Below are 21,627 nucleotides of genomic sequence, written 5' to 3' on the forward strand. Positions count from 1 at the left end.
ATTGGGAAAAAAAATCTGGAGATGGCTGTCCTAATGAAGGAAAAGAAACAGGTACAAGAGGAGTGGGCTAAAGTAAAGGACAACAACGCTGTCCTGAATGTTAAATTGAACGACGTGAAGGACAACCTCAAAGGTGTCGAGGACGATTTGAGGAAGATCGAGTCCGAGCTCGAAGAAACGAGGCAAAAGCTGAACAAAACCGTCAGAGAGAAAAACGACCTGTCCGAAACCGTCACACATCTGAAATTCCGAGTGACGGCCTGCGAGCCAGAGCTGAGGAAGGAGAAGGACAAAAACAGACAACTGAACACCCATCTGCGGCGCTTCAAGGAGGATCTGGGAACGTGCATGGATTATACCTCTGACCCCAAGACATTTACAAGAAAGATCGTCGATGTCAAAAGGCGCTACGTAGACAACGACACAAAAGTGCATATGGACGAAAACACGGAGACGGCGCTTCGATATGCCAATGCTGTCAAAGACCAAATGATCAGCAGTTACCAAAGGTGCGCCCTGAATTCCTCCAAGATGCAAAGACGTGAGAAAAAAGAGAGTTTGAAAAGAGCAGCGAGAAGCGACCAGGACCAAAGTCACTTGGTCCAACTGAACAACAAGATGAAGATGGAAATGCGCACGTTGAAAGCGGAGCTCTCGGAGACTAAACTCCAGAGGAAGATGGAGGTGCACAGGTTGGACGCGGAACTCAACGAGACAAAACGGCTTCTTCTAAAGGCCACGAAGCAGCCAATGCAGAAGGGAAAATCGTGGATGAATACAAACGTCCCGAAAAACACCACAGTTGTCCCAGAGGACATCGCGTCATCTGTGCGTGCCTGTGTGGATGACACAATACCATCATCGTTGCAGCCACATCCTCGTTCCAATGACAACGTCATAGTGCACGTCATCCCGTGTGTGGCTAACGATCTCCCTGCACACGGCATCTAAGACTCCCCTGAAGTTGTACACCATCGCCATTCTCCAGCGCTATGGCTCGGCTTATGGCGGTGATCGCGTGGGTTTCCACCCACAAGCCAAATCAACTGGGATGAGTCAAATAAAATGAACAACCTCAGCTCAAGTTGTGTTCTTTGTATTTCCTGCATCTCAGTGTGACTACAAGAATTGAGACCTTTTAAAGAGGTGGAACGTTTTTCTAAATACCCAGCACCGAACGGCAGAGTTAGCTACTCGCTGGTAAAGTCTAGCTTTGCCAGACCCTCCTCCACAGTGTTGCGGAGGAGGGTCTGGCTAGTCCACATTGCATTCTGGGATGGGAGAAAAACGTGCTCCGGTTTAGTGGTATTTCTTTAATCCTCCTGTTGTCCTCGGGTCAAATGGGACCCATTTTCAAAAAGTTTTTATATCAAAATGTTGGGTTTCTTTCAACCAAATAAGTCAAAATAAATAACGTGGATGGTTCCATAAAACGCTCTTCACAAGTAAAATAAATGATCAGTTCACTACTTTTATTGAATTTGGGGGATTTATTCAATTTTATAGCATAATTATGCTATCAAAAATCAAAAAAACGTCGAAAGAATCGCAGCAAAAATCAAAAAAACATCGAAAAAAATGACAAAACAAAAACTAAATAATTTAAAATTTTGACTCAGAAAAACAAAAGGTTTCATGGTCCACGGGAAGACAACACAAGGGTTAAACTAGGGCTGCAACTAACGATTATTTTCATAGTCGATTAATCCGTCAATTATTTTCTCGATTAATTGATTAGTTGTTTGATCTATAAAATGTCAAAACATGGTGAAAAATGTGGATCAGTGTTTCCCAAAGCCTAAGATGACGTCCTCAAACGTCGTGTTTTGTCCAAAACTCAAAAGATATTCAGTTTACTGTCACAGAGGAGAGAAGAAACTAGAAGATATTCACATTTAACAAGCTGGAAGCAGAGAATTTTGACTTTTTTTTATAAAAAATGACTCCAACTGATTAATTGATTATCAAAATAGTTGGCGATTAATTTAATAGTTGACAACTAATCGATTAATCGATTCATCGTTGCACCTTTAGGTTAAACCAATCACAATCGTCTTGTGCCGCGCTAAGCTCCGTACGAAGCCGCTGTAAAATAGCCTCGGGAAAGAACTTGTTTTAGAGGAACGTGTACGTTCAAAAGTTGTTTTAGTCGTGCAACAGAAAACTCAGATTGGACAGATAGTCTAGCTAGCTGTCTGGATTTACCCTGCAGAGATCTGAGGAGCAGTTAACCATAGTCCTCAGAAATCCACCGGAGTTTAGAACGCCAACACAAAGAAAGAGGAAGGAGACGGACATCGGCAAAAAGACATGCATCCGGCAGAATTTCCTGCGGCACCAGAGCAATCCCGGAAGTGGAACGTCGTGGATATTGACTAGTGAAGACCAAAAACAGAGCTGAAACAGAGTGAATATCGGAGTTACATGAAGAAACATGACTCCAAATAAATCAATATGTTGCTCTGTAATGTGGTCCAACTGACATGTCTTTCTTATTTCTTAAAATGTTAGCAGTTGACTATGAGAAGTTGCAATTTTCTCTGGAAACGTATAGAAATATGGCAATGCAATACATAAAAAACAGACGGTTATCTAGAAATAATCAGATGTAGTCTTCTAGTTCTACTTTTCCGATGGGCTGAAGATCTTCATAGATGTAGTAAGTTGGTTCTTTTAGGAGATATACTGTGTATCTGTGCTTGTCTGAACACTTTGAGGATCTATTTTCTAGTTATTCTAGTGAAAAGCCATAAAATACATCCTCAAAATTGAACAACGAATGCGTTGTTGCCTCTAGAATGGCACATTCAGTTTTAGTTCCTATCCTTTAAAATAATATAAACTAACCGATGGAGGCAGCGGTAGACCAGCAACTCCCGTGTTCTGCGACGTAAAATGACTGTTTTTGGAGTCTGGTGGCTTTGATTACTGACCGCCATCACTGACTATGGAGGAGTACCTCATACAACAACACTTAAAAAGATCCAAACTATCCCTTTTTAAGTCCAGTATTTAAGTAAATATAGTTACTTTCAACCACTAAAAAATAATCTGGGAAATCTGAATAGGTTGTTGAACACAGTTCATTTCAGAAATGCTTAAAGTGCTCATATTATGCTCATTTTCAGGTTCATAATTGTATTTAGAGGTTATATCAGAATAGGTTTACATAGTTTAATTTTCAGAAAACACCATATTTTTGTTGTAGTGCACATTGCTGCAGCTCCTCTTTTCACCCTGTGTTGAGCTCTCTGTTTTAGCTACAGAGTGAGACCTCTCACTTCTGTAACATCTTTGTTGGGAGTCGCACATGCGCAGTAGCTAGGTAAGGACTACTAGCCAGTCAGAAGCAGAGTATGAGGGCGTGCCCTGACAGTACCTAGGTAAGGACTACTAGCCAGTCAGAAGCAGAGTATGAGGGCGTGCCCTGACAGTAGCTAGGTAAGGACTACTAGCCAGTCAGAAGCAGAGTATGAGGGCGTGCCCTGACAGTAGCTAGGTAAGGACTACTAGCCAGTCAGAAGCAGAGTATGAGGGCGTGCCCTGACAGTAGCTAGGTAAGGACTACTAGCCAGTCAGAAGCAGAGTATGAGGGCGTGCCATGCTAGCAGCTAGGCGAGCATTATAACGTGTGTTCCAAAGTGACCACGTGTGTCTCTGAAGTAAAGGCTGGACTACAATAGAGCTGTTTGGAGCAGTTTGTGAACAGTGTTTTCTGTTGGAGATGGTAAGTCCCTTTGGGGAGGACTTTGGGCTTTTTCACTTTGTAAATCTATAACGTGCACAACAAAGATATATAACACGATAAAGGAAAGGGAAAAAGCCAAAAATCATAATATGAGCACTTGGCCAAATGGCCATAATAACTGATAGAAACAGATAACATCTTAAACCAAAACTGACAAAAGATAAAATAAATATGCAAAGGGATACTGACTGAAATCTGGTTTTATTTTTTAATAAACAAGTTTGTATATATATATATATATATATATATATATATATATATATGTGTGTATGACGTTGAACATCACCATACCTTAAACCAGGACTAGAAGCCGAGTCAGTGAAAAAAAACGTCAAGTCATTATTAATTTAATAAACATTGCATGGCAAATAAATAAATAAATAAATTATGGCATTTCTGAGTTATTTTGACATTTAGCTACTAGTGAACAGATGATTGTGGGTACAGATGGATGACATGCAGCGAGAGCCTTCATGAACTCGTGGTCCGTTGGACACGCACAGTGTTGTTGTAAATAACTTTAGGAAAATGTACATGAATACACATTTGAAGCTAAACAAATCAATATGGTCACAGTATTTGTCAAGTCACGATATCAGCAATGAATGATACAAACATAAATTAACTGAGGATGAGCCCACTAAAAAAAATAAACAATAGTTTTAACAGTCCTCTGTGAATCTGTGTCAGTCATACATAAAACCACCACTGTATTCGTCACCTGCTTGGTGGTTCAAAGTAAACGTCACTGCCACGCTAGTTTAGGTTTAGCGTAGGTGAGAGCAGCTCTTTACAGCATTGAAGGGAGACGAGCTGTTCTTCTGGAAGTTAGTGTCCAAGTCGGTGGAATACATTTCATAGGAGGTATGCCCAATAATATACTGTAACTGCTCCGAAACCTTTCCACGTCAGATTCTTTCTACCGCTGCACTGAACTTAAAAGGATAACGGGGTTGTATAAGCTACTGCTCCATAGTCGGTGTATTAGCTACAGTGTTGCTGTGGACGGGGGCCGCAGCTAAATGTATTTTAGACACCTAAAAAATCTGTCTAATTGTATGCTATATTTAGAATATTTTCACACCTTGAAAATATGCCATTGCCCATTTTGTTGCATTGCCCATTACGACGGGAATCTGAAGCCGTCATCTCTGCTCTCTTCAAAGCCACCAGACTCCTTTGACAAAACCAGTCATTTTAGCTCGCAGGACACGGGAGTTGCTGCTCTAACCGCTGCCTCCATCAGTTAGTTAGTTTGTGCTATTGTGTGATTTTGGTGTTTGAAAATTGTTAGTTCAGATTCAGTTAAGTCACACAATAACACAAACTAACTAACCAGTGGAGGCAGCAGTAGACCAGCAACTCCCTTGGTTTTGAGGCAAAATTACTGTTTTTGTCAATGGAGTCTGGTGGCTTTTTTTTTTTTTTTTAGGTGTCTAAAATCCGTTTAGCTGCTGCCCACCGTCCCACAGCAGGACATCGCTCAGCTTCTGTATCGGTACTCCTGTCTGTTTCTCCAAACTGGGGGCGTGCCGACCGCCATCTACCGTAGCTAACACACTGACTACGGAGAAGTAGCTCATACAACCACACTTCTAAACATCTGAACTATCCCTTTTTAACATTTGGTGCTTTGGACCCCCAAAAAAACGAGAAAAAAAGCATTGAACATTTACAAACAGCAATATCACTTATTTAAAACAGACAAAACATTGTTTGATAGGTTAAAGCGCTGTGCTAAAAGGTCCTATTTTTTTATGTCACAGTTATTACAAAAAAAATCAATGCAAACGTGTGCAAACATTGAACAGAAAGTGTGTTTCTGTGTAAAGTGTAGGAGTTTGGTTTGTTGACGCGCCCTGTCGAACATGACTCAGCATCTACAGGTATTTGTAGTATGAAATGACACATCAGATAAACTGTACAGTATCCCAAGTCCTTCTGATAATGACGATACAAATTAAAAGACAACCTATTCTATTTGGCATCGCTGTTCGGCCTTTCATTTTTAGAATCTATTCACATGAAGCTTTTCCCCCCCAAATATAAACATAACTCACACAACTCCACGCCGAAACTACTAACAGTTTTCCACTGAATATTAAAGGAACACATAACAAGCTAACCACATCAGCACAAGATCAGATTTTGCTTCCCGTTTTCCTGCCAGCATGTAAATAATAAGCATGTGTATCATGCCTGACATCGACAGTTTGTTGAGAATTCAACTTATTTCAGGGGAACAGACAAACTTTGCACAGTGAGAGGGGCTTCTTTTAAGATTCTGAGCACCTGTTGCATTGTAAGAATCAATCCGTGACACAAAATAAATAACAAATCGTTAAATATTAGAACATGTAGAATACAAAGAAAGCTCTACAAGAAAAGATTAATGGTACCTAGGGAATGCAGACGTGTCTAACGATAAAGAAAGAGGTGTATAAAACAACAAAGGCCTGCGACGTACGGAATGTAAAAAGTGAGAGCAGAGGCCCCGTGGTCTGAAAAAGCAGGACCTCTATGTATAAATACAGAAGATTAGGTGTTACTATGAATCTAACCTACACAAAATGTTCCCATGTTAACACAAAATCAAAAAAACTCATGAGCAGCAGTGCATGCAGATATTCTGGCCCTGTATAAAGTAAGGCACCAGAGGTTTCCAAAATTCACTTGGTTTACAGTATATATATACGTATAAAACAACAAAATTCTTCAAGTGTATTAAAGGCAGTCTATCAGAGTGCATACAAGAGATACTGGAGTCATGTGGAGGAGTGGGTTTTCAGGCTTGAGCACCGGTCATCTTCTGCAGCAACGGGATCTGTCGAAAGACGACAGATTACTCAACCTGCCATTGAAACTCTGAAACAACGGCTACGTTCAGACTGCAGGCAAAAGGGGCCCAAATCAGATTTTTTTTTTTTTTGGTGGTTAAGTGACCAGGTCAGAGTTCTTCAGAAGTAGTGTGAACACTCAAATCTAGCCCAGATCTGATCCTGAATCAGACCCAGGTCAGATTTTTTTCAATGTGGCCCCTGTGTGAACAACCGAGGGCGGATTTGATGCGACTTTTACGTCAATCTACATCGACATTTATCACAGTTATGCGGCGGCGGGAGTTAGCCCTAGACACAGACGGTAACATTAAAAAACTAGACTAGACCTACAACATGGAGAACAGTGATGGAGGAAGTCACCGGAGGGAGAGGGAGGTGTTAGACCTAATCAGTGTATGCTCATTAATGTTACGGCTGCCATTACACAAACATTTTGAAATAAAAGCGAAAATGCTTACTTCCTCCATAACCTTACTAACTTTAGTGCGACAGCGTGCTGCGTACCGGTGCTAAAGTGATATTTTTAAACGGTGCCTGAACCAATACTTAAAAAAACAAAAAAAAAAACAAACAAGAGCACAAAACGACAGTCGGCGACATTTAAGAACGGCTTGTTGATTGCTAAGGCCATATGGTCGAAATTGAATTATTTATTAATAATGTATAACAATAACTTATTTCACCAGTAAATTGCAGTTCAATGACAAAAAACAACCACCAGATGGGAAAAAGGTATTATACAATAACTTTGAATGCACCACGGTGCAATATAATTTCCTGTAACCTGGATATCGAACTGTTAGGCGTGAGTCTCCGTCCATTTTATCTGCTGAGGGAGTTTCTATGCGCCATCTTTGTTGTTTATATCGCAAAATAAGCTGCCGCGGACATAGCAAGTGACTCAACTCTGTCATTGATAAACTACAGACTCAACACCCCAATGCTCTAAGAGTCGGCATTGTGTAGACCGCTCCCTTTGAATTTAGAAAGTTCATCTGCCTCAGTGTTCTTGTAGTTGATTTAATAATTCTTATTCACCACCTGTGGATTTGGAGAGCTGTTACTAGCATTGTTATTATAGTGCTTACCTTTGACAAATCCACCCCAGTGAGAGCGTTGACAGACACAGGAAGTTCAGCCAAAAGGCGGTTCACCTCGCCGGTCAGGCGGTTGCCGTCCCCACTGAGCATGACGATCTCATTGGTCTTGGCTAACGGCGCAGCCACCTTGGAAGCAATCTACAAAGATACAAGAAAGTGTTTACTGTAGGGACATAAATAAAAAATAAAAAAAACACATTGAGTTATCATGTTATACATCAAGATGAAGCAACTGCGGTGATCCCGACTAGAGTGCGGATCGGGCCGCATTTTTCTGTCCGAGTCCGGCCCACGTCCGACACAGTTAAAATCTCATTTTTTTCCCTCATACTAATGACCCGTGTACGTTTGTTTGTGTGGAAAGCTTTTATTAAGCAACTGTAGGAAGGCATTCGGAAATGTCAACAGATGAGGTCATCAGCGCACGTTAATAAGCTGTTAAAATGTTCAACGTGTTAACCTTTCATTATAAAATGAATGACGTCGGGGTTAAAATCACGTTTCTGGTGAGCAGATGAATGAACTTGGCTTTCAGTCTGGGGCTTAGTTCGGACACCTCACACAGCTGTGTACAAAACTTCAACTTATTCCACCAACTCTGCTCCGGTCGCATCTACACGTCTGCTTCCTCTTTCTCTATCTCTCTTCTGCCCACTTTACACACACACTGAGCTCTCTTAAAGGAGCCGCAGCACCATTTTACAACAAATGCCTTATCGCGCTGATGTGACCAAGCCCGACGGGACCCGACGTTTAAAAATGGTGTTCGGGTTCGGGTCGGGCTCGGTCACATCAGCGCGATAAGGCATTTGTTGTAAAATGGTGCTGCGGCTCCTTTAAGAGAGCTCAGTGTGTGTGTAAAGTGGGCAGAAGAGAGATAGAGAAAGAGGAAGCAGACGTGTAGATGCGACCGGAGCAGAGTTATCCGCACTTTAATCCCGACTACAGACTGACAGCTGTCATTTTCCTTCAATTTCTCCATGGATTATGTTCCATTGCCTGAAGAAATAGATCTTGTCTTGTAGATCTGTTGAATTTGGGTTTGAGCTTTGAACACTGTCTGCAACTATTAAAGGTTGGGTTGCAGCTTTCTGGGTGCTCGTGTGGGGAGTACTGAGGGGATTATACAAACAAGATATAACAAAAGATTTTAGAGGTAATGCTGGGCAGATTTATTAGATTAATACACAGCCAGGCTAGCAGTTTTCCCCTCGTTTAAGGCCAACTGTCTTGCGGCAGTAACCTCATATTTAACAGACAGATATGAGAGCGGTATAGATCTGCTCACTACCGCTTGGCAAGCAAGGGAATGAACGTACGGTGTTTTTACAACTCTAGTAATTGGAGAATTTTTCAATTCATGTACAGATAAGAGAAATACTTCTTAGTGTGGGAACCACGCACGGACGTAACGCTGGCTCATGCTTGTCGTAAAACGTTTGATGCTCGATCAAACCAGTGAACTCAACATGAAAGTTCTCTTGAACAAAACTACAGGTGTTTAGAGGAGCTGGAGGTGCATTATGGACCTTTTAAAGTGCTCATATTGTGCTTTTTGGCTTTTTCCCTTTCCTTTATCGTGTTATATATCTTTTTTGTGCACGTTATAGGTTTACAAAGTGAAAAAGCCCAAAGTCCTCCCCAAAGGGACTTACCATCTCCAACAGAAAACACTGTTCACAAACTGCTCCAAACAGCTCTGTTGTAGTCCAGCCTTTACTTCAGAGACACACGTGGTCACTTTGGAACACACGTTATAATGCTCGCCTAGCTGCTAGCAGGGCACGCCCTCATACTCTGCTTCTGACTGGCTAGTAGTCCTTACCTAGCTACTGTCAGGGCACGCCCTCATACTCTGCTCCTGACTGGCTAGTAGTCCTTACCTAGGTACTGTCAGGGCACGCCCTCATACTCTGCTTCTGACTGGCTAGTAGTCCTTACCTAGGTACTGTCAGGTCACGCCCTCATACTCTGCTCCTGACTGGCTAGTAGTCCTTATCTAGCTACTGCGCATGTGCGACTCCCAACAAAGATGGAACAGAAGTGAGATGTCTCACTCTGTAGCTAAAACAGAGAGCTCAACACACAGGTTGAAAAGAGGAGCTGCAGCAATGTGCAGTAGAACAAATATATGGTGTTTTCTGAAAATTAAACCATGTTAGCCTATTCTGATATAACCTCTAAATACAATTATGAACCTGAAAATGAGCATTATATGAGCACTTTAAGGACACTTGGAGAAGCCTTCTATGTTTTACCGTAGGCAGGGCCTCGAGGACCAGAGCGGTCTTGGCTGCCTCTCCGTACTGCTGGTAGGCCTCAGCCTTCAGTCTCATCTTCTCAGCCTCCGCCTTGCCCACGGCTTCGATGGAGGAAGCCTCCGCCTCGCCGATCTTCCTGATCTTTTCTGCCTGAGCCTGAGCTATCAGCACCGTCTTCGTCCTGATGCGGGGGGGGTGGGGGGACACACACACAAGTTAAATGAACAGATATCTGACTCATCCATTTAACACATCTCACAATATGCTGCGTACTCCTAACTGCTAATCGCAAAGATTAATCGATGAGTTGTCAACTGTTAAATAAAACGCCATCTACTTTGATAATCGATTTAATCAGTTTGAGTCAAAAAATGCTCTGATTCCATCTTGTCAAATGTGAATATTATATAGTCTCTTCTCTTCTCTGTGACAGTAAACTGAATATCTTTGAGTTGTGGACAAAACAAGACATTTGAGGACGTCTTCTTGGGCTTTTGGGAAACACTGATCCACATTTTTCACCATTTTATAGACAAGTTGCAGCCCTCAATAATGCTACTGGAGTGTGTTGCATTTTGACATTAAATCAATACTAGACGTCCACTCTAATTAGCTCGCTAAGTCCTCGCTTTTAAGTCAACTACAGGCTGCTGTAGCAAGAGGACAAGAGGAGTGTGGACTTTGCCGAACACTTGTGTTGTCAAAGCGTTGGTTCTCTGTGATCGTGCAATTTCTTCTGATTGGTGATAATGGTTGAAAAAGCTCTTAAAACGGTCTGAATGCCCCTTTTTAACCGCTGGGTTCTCACTCACTTCTGCCCCTCGGCCAGCTGCTGCATTTTGTAGGCCTCTGCCTCAGCGGGCCTCTTGACTGTGGCGATGAGCTCCTTGTCCGTCCGCTCTATCTCCCTCTCCTCAATGGTGATCTGCTTCTTCCTCTGCACCACTTCGATCTCAATCTCCTCCAGGCAGATCTTCTGCTGCTCCTTGGCTGCCTGCAGCTCGTACGCCAGCTGGGCCTCTGCTTTCTGAAAACATCAGCACGTGAGATGGTCAACTGCAGCTTTCTGCACTTCTGCATTGGCTTCATTTTTTTTTTTTTTAGCATCAGAGGTTGCTGCTTAAGGCCTCCTGCACACTGGCTGTGTGGGGTGAGCGTGTCAGCGGCGTGGCGTGTCCGTTTTTATTTCGGCTCCTATGTTAACAGCTTAGAGCTTGCACGCTGCCTGCGTGAAACGCAAGTCTCAGGAGCGGCTCGAGCCGCGCCGAAAACACGTGCATGCTAGAAATAGGATTGACGCCTATTTCTCACGCGACACGCAAGTGTGTTGGAAGCGTTTCCAGGCAAAATAGAATACGAAAAAGATGTTTATCTGTCATTTTGACACAAATACATATTAATAAATGACATGTTGATGTTTGAAAGTCTCTAGGTTTTGACATAAATGCAAATATAAATGTAATTTAAAAGAAATAATATTTGGACGTTGTCTTTGCTGTAATCAAATCAGTATATATTATTTCATTTTATCAATGGGAAACATACATGTGTACAGACAAGGCTAGCAGCAGCAGCGCCGCGTCAGACACCTTTCTGGTGTGCAAAGACATAGAAAACGCCACGCAGCCGCCACGCAGCCGCCACGCATCCGCCACGCATCCGCCACGCAACGGACACGCAACATAAACGCCACGCTCACGCCACGCAGCCAGTGTGCAGGAGGCCCTAAGGCAATGTTCACACTTGCTGTCTTTTTTTTGGAAGCTGCCAGCGTCTGTTTTACAATCCTGTGGAGTAAAACGTGTTTTCAAAAAAAGTCCTGAGCGCTTTTTTAAACGCCACCGCCAATGTTTTTCAGCAGCTCAGAAGCTTCTTTTTGAAGTTGAAAAAGGTTCAACTTTTCTGAAGAAAAAAAACGCCCTATGTCAGGCGCTTTTTTTTGACAGCTGACCAGATTTCGTTTCCACAACAACAAGAAAAAATGGAGAAGGTAGATGAACTTGTGCTAGAGTCGGAGCACGGCGAGTTATAGCAGTAGCACCTGTAGGAGCCACATATTGCATGTTGTTTATGGTCTCATTTATATTATTTATTGATTGTTATACGGTGGGAGTTTTCATGACGGTTTGAGCGGAAGTGATAACAGTATATTTGTCTGCTTCACCTGTTCACCTGGGTTTATTTGGGCTTTGACAGAGAGGGGGGTGAGCCTGGGAGCGAACACTTTCTGTTGACCGCCGCACTAACGCACTTCTTTCGACTCCCAAAGTAACTTTATATCTGGTAACTGCAGTGCTAGTGGTATTTTACGTGTGGAAGAAGAGGAATAAATCATTGCAATACAATCTTGAGCGCGTCACAGTGTGTTTATGCATCTCTCAGCGTTTAGTCCCTCGCGGCAGCACTTTGTTGGACCGCTTACAGCCACAACAGCACCACTCCCTCTCTCTGTTCATTCTCTAGCTCACTTTACCGCTTTGGTTTACACTCCACATGGCACTCTTGGATACTGTAGCGGTAGCTGTTGTTATAACAAAACAAAAAGACGCTCTCGGCTGCTTTTTGGAACCAAAACGCTGCCAGCTTTTTCTTTTCTTTTTTTGTCCTCATGCCCTCGCACAGTTAAGTCAGGTTCAAACGTCAGGTGCCCACCTTGGTGTTGACTTCCTGGTTGAAATGAGCTTTCTGCAGCTCCAGTTCTCGTTTGGAATCCGCCATCTTGGTGTCAGCCTGGAATTTGACGTGCATCATCTCCTTCTTACACTCGGCTTCCTATGAGACGATAAAGAAGTAAAGCTGTGTTCAATTTTTTTTTGTCCACCCAGAATCCACTTCTCAGAGTCTCCCACCTGCTAGGACCTCCTTACCCGTATCCCAGCATCCCTCTCTGCCTCAGCCACGCCGATGTCTGCGTCCCTCTGGACAGCCGCAGTCTGGGTCTTCCCAAGGGAGCTCAGGTAATCCAGTTTATCGTACACATCCTGCGAGCACAGACAAACAGGTCAACCTGGAAGCCTCCTGCAAACACTAAAACCACAGGAAACTGTATATAGATGTACTGTATATATGTGTGTCTCAGGGCTGCACGGTATGAGGAAAAATATGCCATAAAGTTGTTGAATATCACGATAACGATATTACCTGCTGTATAAAGTGTACTCGGTTCTGCATTTCTGCTGCTTTCAGTATTCTTCTACAATACAACAAATTGCTTGTTGAATTCAAAACGAATGACAGGCAACCATTCCCAGCATCCTTTTATTGAACAAATTGAACATTGAATTGAATTTAAAAGGCAGCACTAAAACAATTAAAAAGATCAGTAGGAAACTGCAGGAACTGCTACAGAAGGAACTGCACTTTACAGTATAAAGTGCAGTTTTCTACTGATATTTTCTGTCTTTGGCGATATGTCACAGCCTTTCACAATGTGTTTATTGCGCCAGTTCATATTGCGATGACGCAATTAAACAAAAGAAACCGAAATATTGTGCAGCCCTAGTGTGTGTGTGTGTGTGTGTGTGTATTTATACCATATGGTATAAATACACACACACACACACACACACACACACACACAACATAGATGACCAGCTAATGTCTTGAAGCCTCCACTAATGAGCTAACTGGTGAAACAGACTCTGGGCTTTCAGCTAAGCATTACGGCCAGCCGCTGTGTCTGCTCCACACTTCAATTAGTTCTCATCAACCGCAGTCCAACTGTACAGGGGCAGTCTGATGACGTCTCTAATGAGCAGCAGCCTCGGCAGCAGATGAAACATATTCGATAGATTAAAAACCAAGACAGGGTGGCTGCTGACTCATGTTCCTATGACTTCTACAGAACTGCTTAGCCTTTAAACACACACTGCATTTCCCAAATGTCGGCTCTTAGTGGGAGTTCATGCGTCAGACAGAAATGGAAACAACCGAGCGCTCACAATTATCGCGATTATTGTGGCCAAACATATTGTGGTAAACATACATTCGTGTTTTCATAGCTGATCTAACGAAAGAGTCTGCTAGCTTTCCTCTTTGTCAGTCATGTAAAACGCTGCCGTCTCTCTCGCTTAATGTTACAACCCATAAACCAACCCTACTCCATGACGTCGACTAGCTAGATGTTGGCATAGAAAACGTTTGAACAGCTAGCACTACACAGACGTGGGGGGTGCTTTCCATTTTGCTCATTGTGCTTCCTCTCTTCCTCGCTCCTCCGTCCTCCAACTGACAGAAAATTAGTCGAGGTCCACCATCTTCGAAGGACGTTCCAATCACTAAAATGTGTCTCGGAGGAGATGAGGAGGGAGGAGGGAAGAGCGAGGATTCTCGTGCGCTGGTTTCTTCTTGGATTGAGACTGCAGGTTTATTGCAATGTGCCGTTTTCTCTTTGCATTGGAGTCAAAGTGCACGCTGAACTGTATTATTTTTTGACCTGTCTTTGCTCGGTAGCTACATTAGCATTTTCTTCAGGTATTCCGGTTTGCTGTCTGAGCACTACGTACCGTTGCCGTAGCCTGCGACAGCATCGTCAACCCACCTTAATGGTAAAGCTGAGAATCTCGATGCCCATCCTGCCCACGTCGGGAGCTGCTACCTCCCTCACCAGTTTAGCAAACTGGTCTCTGTCTTGATAGATCTGCTCTACAGTCAAGGTACCTGTAAAAGAGAGACGTTGTCAATATCTCCATCCCACACGTCCATGTGTACCTTTCAATCCATAATGGATTGTGTAAAAACGAGGGCAGCACAGCTTGGTTATTTTAACCCTTTAGAGAAGCATGTAATCCTTTTAACTAAAGAGACGCAAATGTTCTGACAATATGCATGACAAATACTGCACTGCTGCCACAAATCAATCTAGAGTTAAGACAATGATGTTTAACCTCCTGTTGTCCTCGGGTCAAATTTGATCAGAAAATTTGGGTTTCTTTCAACCACATTGTCAAATAAATTAAAAAAAATAACGTGGATGGTTCCGTAAAAATAAATGATCAGTTCACTACTTTCATTGAATTTGGGTGTTTTATTAAATTTTATAGCATTCTGAAGAAAAAAAAAAATGATAGAAGAACATTAAAAAAATGGACAAAATGTCAAAAAAAAAAAAAAAAAGATTTAAAAAAGTGGGACAAAAAGAACAGAAACGTCAAAAAAGCACACAAAAAAAAACGACAAAAACATCGGAAAAAGTGACAAAAATGTTGGGAAAAGTGAGAAAACGTGTCGACCAATTATAGTTTAAGATTTTGACCCAGAAAAACAAAAAGTCGCAGGTCGACGGGAAGACAACACAAGGGTTAATAAATTTGTCGACCGGCAGAAAAATGACCAATGCAATATATTTTTTTTCAGTTGACAAAGATTCTTCATTGTGAACATTTACTTCTTTTCTCTGTTTTGTAAGTTGAATATCTTTTTGGTTTTGGACTGTTGGGCAAACAAAAGAAGTAATTTCAAGACGTCACGGAGTAAACGTTTCTCTTACTACCTAAAAGAAGACAAAAAACGAATCCACAAATTAATTGGCAGATTTATTAACAATGAAAATAATTGTTAGTTGCAGTTCAGGTGGAATAATCCTAACTATGACCCTGTTTACACCGGGTTTTAAAATGCTTTCTAGTGATCCGAACACAGGCGGACAGCGGAGACACCTCTGTCTATCAGGCGTCTTCAGCTGACCACCTGCATTCAGAATTTCGTTTCTGCTTACATCACTTCCAGTAGAAGGTCAAAGATCCTGCCCACAGTTATTACGCAAACGCTCTCGGCAGTCTCACGTCAGCGGTGGTGTCGGTGGAAATTTTCTGTCAGCAGAATCCAACTCATCTCTTCCATCGGCCAAAAACGCTGGACGATCACGCAACACTTCATCCATCTCGTTGTCAAATGTAATTTCCCTGTTACATCCTTGTCCGGGACGCATCAGGACGCATTAGCATTTACACTACAAAAAATATATGTCGTCAAATGCGTCCCAAACCATCTCGGCAAGCGGTTTGAGTGATCGGATCACAATGTGGGCAAGCTTTCACCAAAACCAAAAAAAACCCACATCCTGCATTTATGACGTATTTTCCTGTTACGCATCAGGGCGCTTTGGCGTTTACACTACAAAACATATGTGGTCAAATGCGTCCCAGATCCTTGCGGCAAGTGATCGGATCACAATGCGGTCTTGGTGGTCATTTAAACTTGCATTTAACGCTGTCCACTTGTGATCTGATCGCTCAAGACGCATTTTAAAAAACAACGTGTAAACAGGGTCAAATGTTGTTCAAATTAAATTAAAGTCCATACCTAGAATGGAGCGCAGATGTCCCTCCAAAGTCTGCAGAACCACAGCTTTGATTTCCATGACTGATTTACCCAGGAACTGCTCACAAGCTACTGCCAGTAAGTCATGCTCCGTCATGACTTTCACCTGAAGAAGACACAGTGAGCTCATCTGCTGACGGACCAAAACTCGTCAGAGTAAGTTATGTGTGGCTATATTATCTGCTCCCTCAAAATACCAGTAAAACTGTGTCAAACATTTGTGCAGTAATGTAATACATCAGGCAAGTCTTGGTTGTGTGGCATTTCATTAAATCTAATGCAGAAACATTTCCAGCTGTGATATGCTGAATAATATTGAGAAAGTCTGATGCAGCCTTTGCATAGCCTGGCTCCGCCCTCCTACGTACTTCCGATTTTCATTTTCCTTCAGTACTACGTCTGGGTTTGCGGTATATTCGCGGGTTTTCTCCGGCCAAATCTTAACCGGTCCAATCAGCGAACAGAAGGAGTGGCTGAGAACGATGACGTTGAGGTTGTGCGCTAGTTTGAGTTGTAGTTCCGTAATGGCGGCGGAGAAAGATGCGGTCCGTTGTGGCAACGCTGCCAAATATCCAGAAGTTAAAGCCCGAGCAAGAACAATCTTTGCTGAGTTGTGTTGGTGGCCATGATGTTGTGGCCCTCCTCCCCACGGGGTTCGGGAAAAGTTAGATTTTCCAGCTCGCTCCGTTTGTGGTGAAGGAGTTGGCTACGGCTAACGCTAGCGATACTAAGCCGATAGTTGTTGTCGTCTCCCCTCTTGTTAGCCTGGTCCTACCCATAGACTGTAAATTAGTGGACAGAGCATGTGTGACATCACCCATTGGTTTGTGGAGAGCTTCTATGAGTCGTCAAGTTTGCCGTTACGGGCTCAGACATCCTGGTTGCGGATGCGACGATTTTAGACGAGAGGGAAGAGTGAGGGAGGAGCTGCTTACACTCTACGTTACGCACTTTCACTGGCAATCACATCATAGCCACGCCCTAAAACACCCCCTGCTTTATCACCGATTTTAAAATCAACGAGACCATAATTCAAAAAATGAACAGCAGTATGTAGGAGGGCGGAGCCAGGCTACCGCAGATCCAATAGTTTCAAACTTCAACAGAGTACCCGCCTTCAAGGAAGTTAACTCTTGTCAATGGAGAGTGGCCAGACTCTCTGTACAAATAAAATGTACCAGAGTCTGGTAGGACCAGGCTAATGGACCAGAGTCTGGTAGGACCAGGCTAGTGGACCAGAGTCTGGTAGGACCAGGCTAGTGGACCAGAGTCTGGTAGGACCAGGCTAGTGGACCAGAGTCTGGTAGGACCAGGCTAATGGACCAGAGTCTGGTAGGACCAGGCTAATGGACCAGAGTCTGGTAGGACCAGGCTAGCCTTGGCAACCATTTGGAGGTAAAGAAAAAAAATGCAACAAGATGGGTGTTAATGGTGTAGATAGAGTCTGGCCATCAGCTTTCAGAAATGTCATCAAAACCAAATAAGATAAACAAGGTAAATAGGAACAAGGGTTGGGTTTTTATTTAAGATGTTTTTATACTAGTGCCGAATACATTTGCTGAATTTTTGGTCCTAATAGTAATTTTGTTGATGCCTTAATGATAAAAATGTATTTTATAAAACTATTGTTTTAGTTAACAGATGAAGTTCTCAAATGTATAATGCTCTCTCAGCACAAGCAACACTAAACTTTTGACAAAATAAAACTTTGTCTAAACTTTGCAAAATGTTATTTAGATCAGGAACTATCTGCTTAAAGGGCCAGACACACTGACCAGACGGCCGACCCTCGGCAGAAAAGGCAGTCCCGCCCCGCCGATTATACGTGTCAAATCGGCCAAAATGAAGGCTGACGGCCCCTCGGACGGACGACGGCACGGAACGCACCGAACAGAATCGAGTCACTGACCTCGCCAGACTGTCCGACGGCCGATTATCGGGTTGGTGTGTCTCGGGCTTAAAGAACATGTAAACAAGACAAAGATTGCAGCTCTCTTCACTTGTATTTATGCAGCGCTAGAGAAACATTTCCGTTAGAACAAAATAATGAGGTTCAACGTGCAGACCTAGTGATATCGGAGGAAGTCGGTAAAATAGGCCTGGTCCATGTGTGTGACAGCGTTCACACGGAGGACACTGGGATGTGGTCTTACCTGAGCCACACCTGTGACCGTGATGGCTACCCCCTCTGCTGTCTCCACGTCCTCACATCGGGGCTGCAGAGTCATGATCTCCAGGGTTATCCTAGAGCGAGAAAACAAAAGTGCCATGACGATAGGAATATTAAGTGATGAGAGCAAGCTTTTTTGCCTTATTTAATGGAATAGCTGAAATGGCCGGAAATGGGGAGAAAGAGGGGGGCCTTTAAAGGCAGCAAAGGGCCACAGGTTGGACTCGAACCTAGGCCACTGCGGTAAGGACTCAGACTTATTATACTGGGCGCACGCTCAACCAGGTGAGCTACCAGAGCGCCCCGGTATCAGTTTTTCTGTTTGTTTTTTAAGGTTTTAGTTTTTATTTAGTTTAAGTTTACCAAAAGCACTTTGTACTGATTGTTTTAGTTTACTATGATAACCCTGGTGTGCATGTGTAGGCTGAAATAGAGACTTTTGTACCTGTTAACATTAAAAACAACAACACTGTGTAATAGTCAACAGAATATGGTAAAACAGCTTTCACTCTCCACTTGCTTACAGATTGTTTGCAGATAATGGGACTGACTCCCGTGAGGAAATCCAAGACCGCAAAAGCCCATTTCAGCTGTGGCTCAAAAACCTTGGCCATTTTCTTCAAATAAGATTGGACAGAGGGCTTTAAAGTGCTCATATTATGCTTTTTGGCTTTTTCCCTTTCCTTTATTGTGTTATATATCTTTGTTGTGCACGTTATAGGTTCACATTGTGAAAAAGCCCAAAGTCCTCCCCAAAGGGACTTACCATCTCCAACAGAAAACACTGTTCACAAACTGCTCCAAACAGCTCTGTTGTAGTCCAGCCTTTACTTCAGAGACACACGTGGTCACTTTGGAACACATGTTATAATGCTCGCCTAGCTGCTAGCATGGCACGCCCTCATACTCTGCTTCTGACTGGCTAGTAGTCCTTACCTAGCTACTGTCAGGGCACGCCCTCATACTCTGCTTCTGACTGGCTAGTAGTCCTTACTTAGCTACTGTCAGGGCACGCCCTCATACTCTGCTTCTGACTGGCTAGTAGTCCTTACCTAGCTACTGTCAGGGCACGCCCTCATACTCTGCTTCTGACTGGCTAGTAGTCCTTACCTAGCTACTGTCAGGGCACGCCCTCATACTCTGCTTCTGACTGGCTAGTAGTCCTTACCTAGCTACTGTCAGGTCACGCCCTCATACTCTGCTTCTGACTGGCTAGTAGTCCTTACCTAGGTACTGTCAGGACACGCCCTCATACTCTGCTTCTGACTGGCTAGTAGTCCTTACCTAGCTACTGTCAGGACACGCCCTCATACTCTGCTTCTGACTGGCTAGTAGTCCTTACCTAGGTACTGCACATGTGTGACTCCCAACAAAGATGTTACAGCAGTGAGAGGTCTCACTCTGTAGCTAAAACAGAGAGCTCAACACACAGGGTGAAAAGAGGAGCTGCAGCAATGTGCAGTACAACAAAATATGGTGTTTTTTGAAAATTAAACCATGTAAACCTATTCTGATATAACCTCTAAATACAATTATGAACCTGGAAATGAGCATAATATGAGCACTTTAAATAGTATAATCCACTTATCTGTGATGAGTAGCAGTTGCTGGCACAAAAGCGTTTTAAGGAGCTTCTAAAAGACCAACTCCATGTGCAGATAACATAAATGGACATTACGTTTTAACAGTTTTTTCACCTCTGGGTGTCCGAGATGAGACACCAAGCCCAGGCCCAGCCTCCCACAGCGTAGGTCTTTGTATCAGAGCCACAACAACCACCTGAGGGAAGAGGAACAGTTGCATTAAGACAACGCATCTGTGATATATTTTCTGTGACAATACCACAGTTACTACAATTGAAACTGTGTGCTGTACCTTATTGGACACATCTGTATTCTACACCGTTTTCATTCAGGGATGCTTAATTTTCAATCTCTAATCAAATTGTCGACAATACAGAGATAAAACTCGACCATAACACATCACAGATGAGGAAATTTAAATTAAAATTTTATATTTATATTATATATTTTATAATAAATTTATATTTATGTACGTTTTGTATTTTGGTATTTTTCCACATAGCTTTAACATTTTCTGTGGCTCTATTTCCTGAGCTCTCCACTAATTGTGTGTGTGTGTGTGTGTGTGTGTGTGTGTGTGTGTGTGTGTGTGTGTGTGTGTGTGTGTGTGTGTGTGTGTGTGTGTGAGCGAAACACAGGTGACAGAGAGACGGAGGAGAGCAGGGAAAGGAAATGCAGAAGAACGTGTTTTAAAAAACTTTGTTGTCATTATCTTTTGCGTCTTCCTGTTTGTTTGGATTGTCAATTTGTGGTCATTGAGCATGAACTTCATTTAGATCTGTCTGTACTTTCTGTCTGACAGTAGAGAGAGAGGCTGCTCATTCATTAATGCTTTTTTAGGGCTAGATAACAATATATTCAGCTTTTAGTTTCTGGTTTCAAATGTTGCAGATCAATTTACATTGTGTTATATTTTGCTTGACACTGATTGCTGTAGAGTGTTGTGAGGCTGGTCAGAGCATAGACATATATACATATATAGCTACATATGTATATATGTCTATGGGTCAGATTGTGTCTGAGACCATTAGCTCATTATTACCTGCAAATAACGTTAGTAGCGTCGCTGCCTGCTTGCTATCGATGTTAGCATAACGGTTATAAGTAAGCCGTTATTGACGTTACTACTGATTTAACTTGGTAGCTAGCTAGCTATATGCGGTAACGTTAGCTACCAGGTTATTATTTCTGTATAAGAAGACAAACTATGCTGCTACAAACGAGTAAAAAAAAAAACCGTTCATTCATATGACAACTAAGCTAACTTACTTAGCTAGCTAGCTAGCTAGCTAGCTGTCATATGAAATGACAGCTAGCTTAGCTTCGTTAGCTCAGTCAGAAGGGGGACCACCTACCGGAGACCACCAGAGCTTCGTTCGGCCCCACAGTTAAACAGCTCCCCATGTTGACTCGAGATTGGCAAACAGCGGGATCCTTTACGGAGTTGATGATATAAATGGTATCCGTTGTTTAATCCAAATCTGAATGGTGTGAAGGAGTCTTCGCGTCCCCCCGCAACAAGACGATAGCAACAACACAGCCCCCGCCCCACCTAACGACACCGCGTAGTGACGTAACGTTTGTCAACACAAGAGACTGTGGCC

At 42.9% G+C, this 21,627-nt stretch overlaps 1 protein-coding gene across 1 annotated transcript; it reads right to left on the reverse strand.

The window, feature by feature from the left end:
- Positions 1 to 4,079: 4,079 nt before the first annotated feature.
- On the reverse strand, positions 4,080 to 21,619 carry LOC116053299 (flotillin-2). The gene is made up of 11 exons (XM_031304342.2): positions 21,379 to 21,619; positions 20,138 to 20,219; positions 18,424 to 18,514; positions 16,253 to 16,376; positions 14,490 to 14,608; positions 12,817 to 12,930; positions 12,602 to 12,721; positions 10,762 to 10,976; positions 9,947 to 10,130; positions 7,677 to 7,826; positions 4,080 to 6,572 (listed from the first exon to the last, which is right to left on the reverse strand). The coding sequence occupies exons 1-11, from the start codon at positions 21,425 to 21,427 to the stop codon at positions 6,534 to 6,536; spliced, it is 1,287 nt and encodes a 428-aa protein (XP_031160202.1). The 5' UTR covers positions 21,428 to 21,619; the 3' UTR covers positions 4,080 to 6,533.
- Between the last annotated feature and the right edge of the window lie 8 nt (positions 21,620 to 21,627).

This window comes from Sander lucioperca, chromosome 20 (genome assembly GCF_008315115.2).
Source record: "Sander lucioperca isolate FBNREF2018 chromosome 20, SLUC_FBN_1.2, whole genome shotgun sequence".
Lineage (NCBI taxonomy): Eukaryota > Metazoa > Chordata > Actinopteri > Perciformes > Percidae > Sander > Sander lucioperca.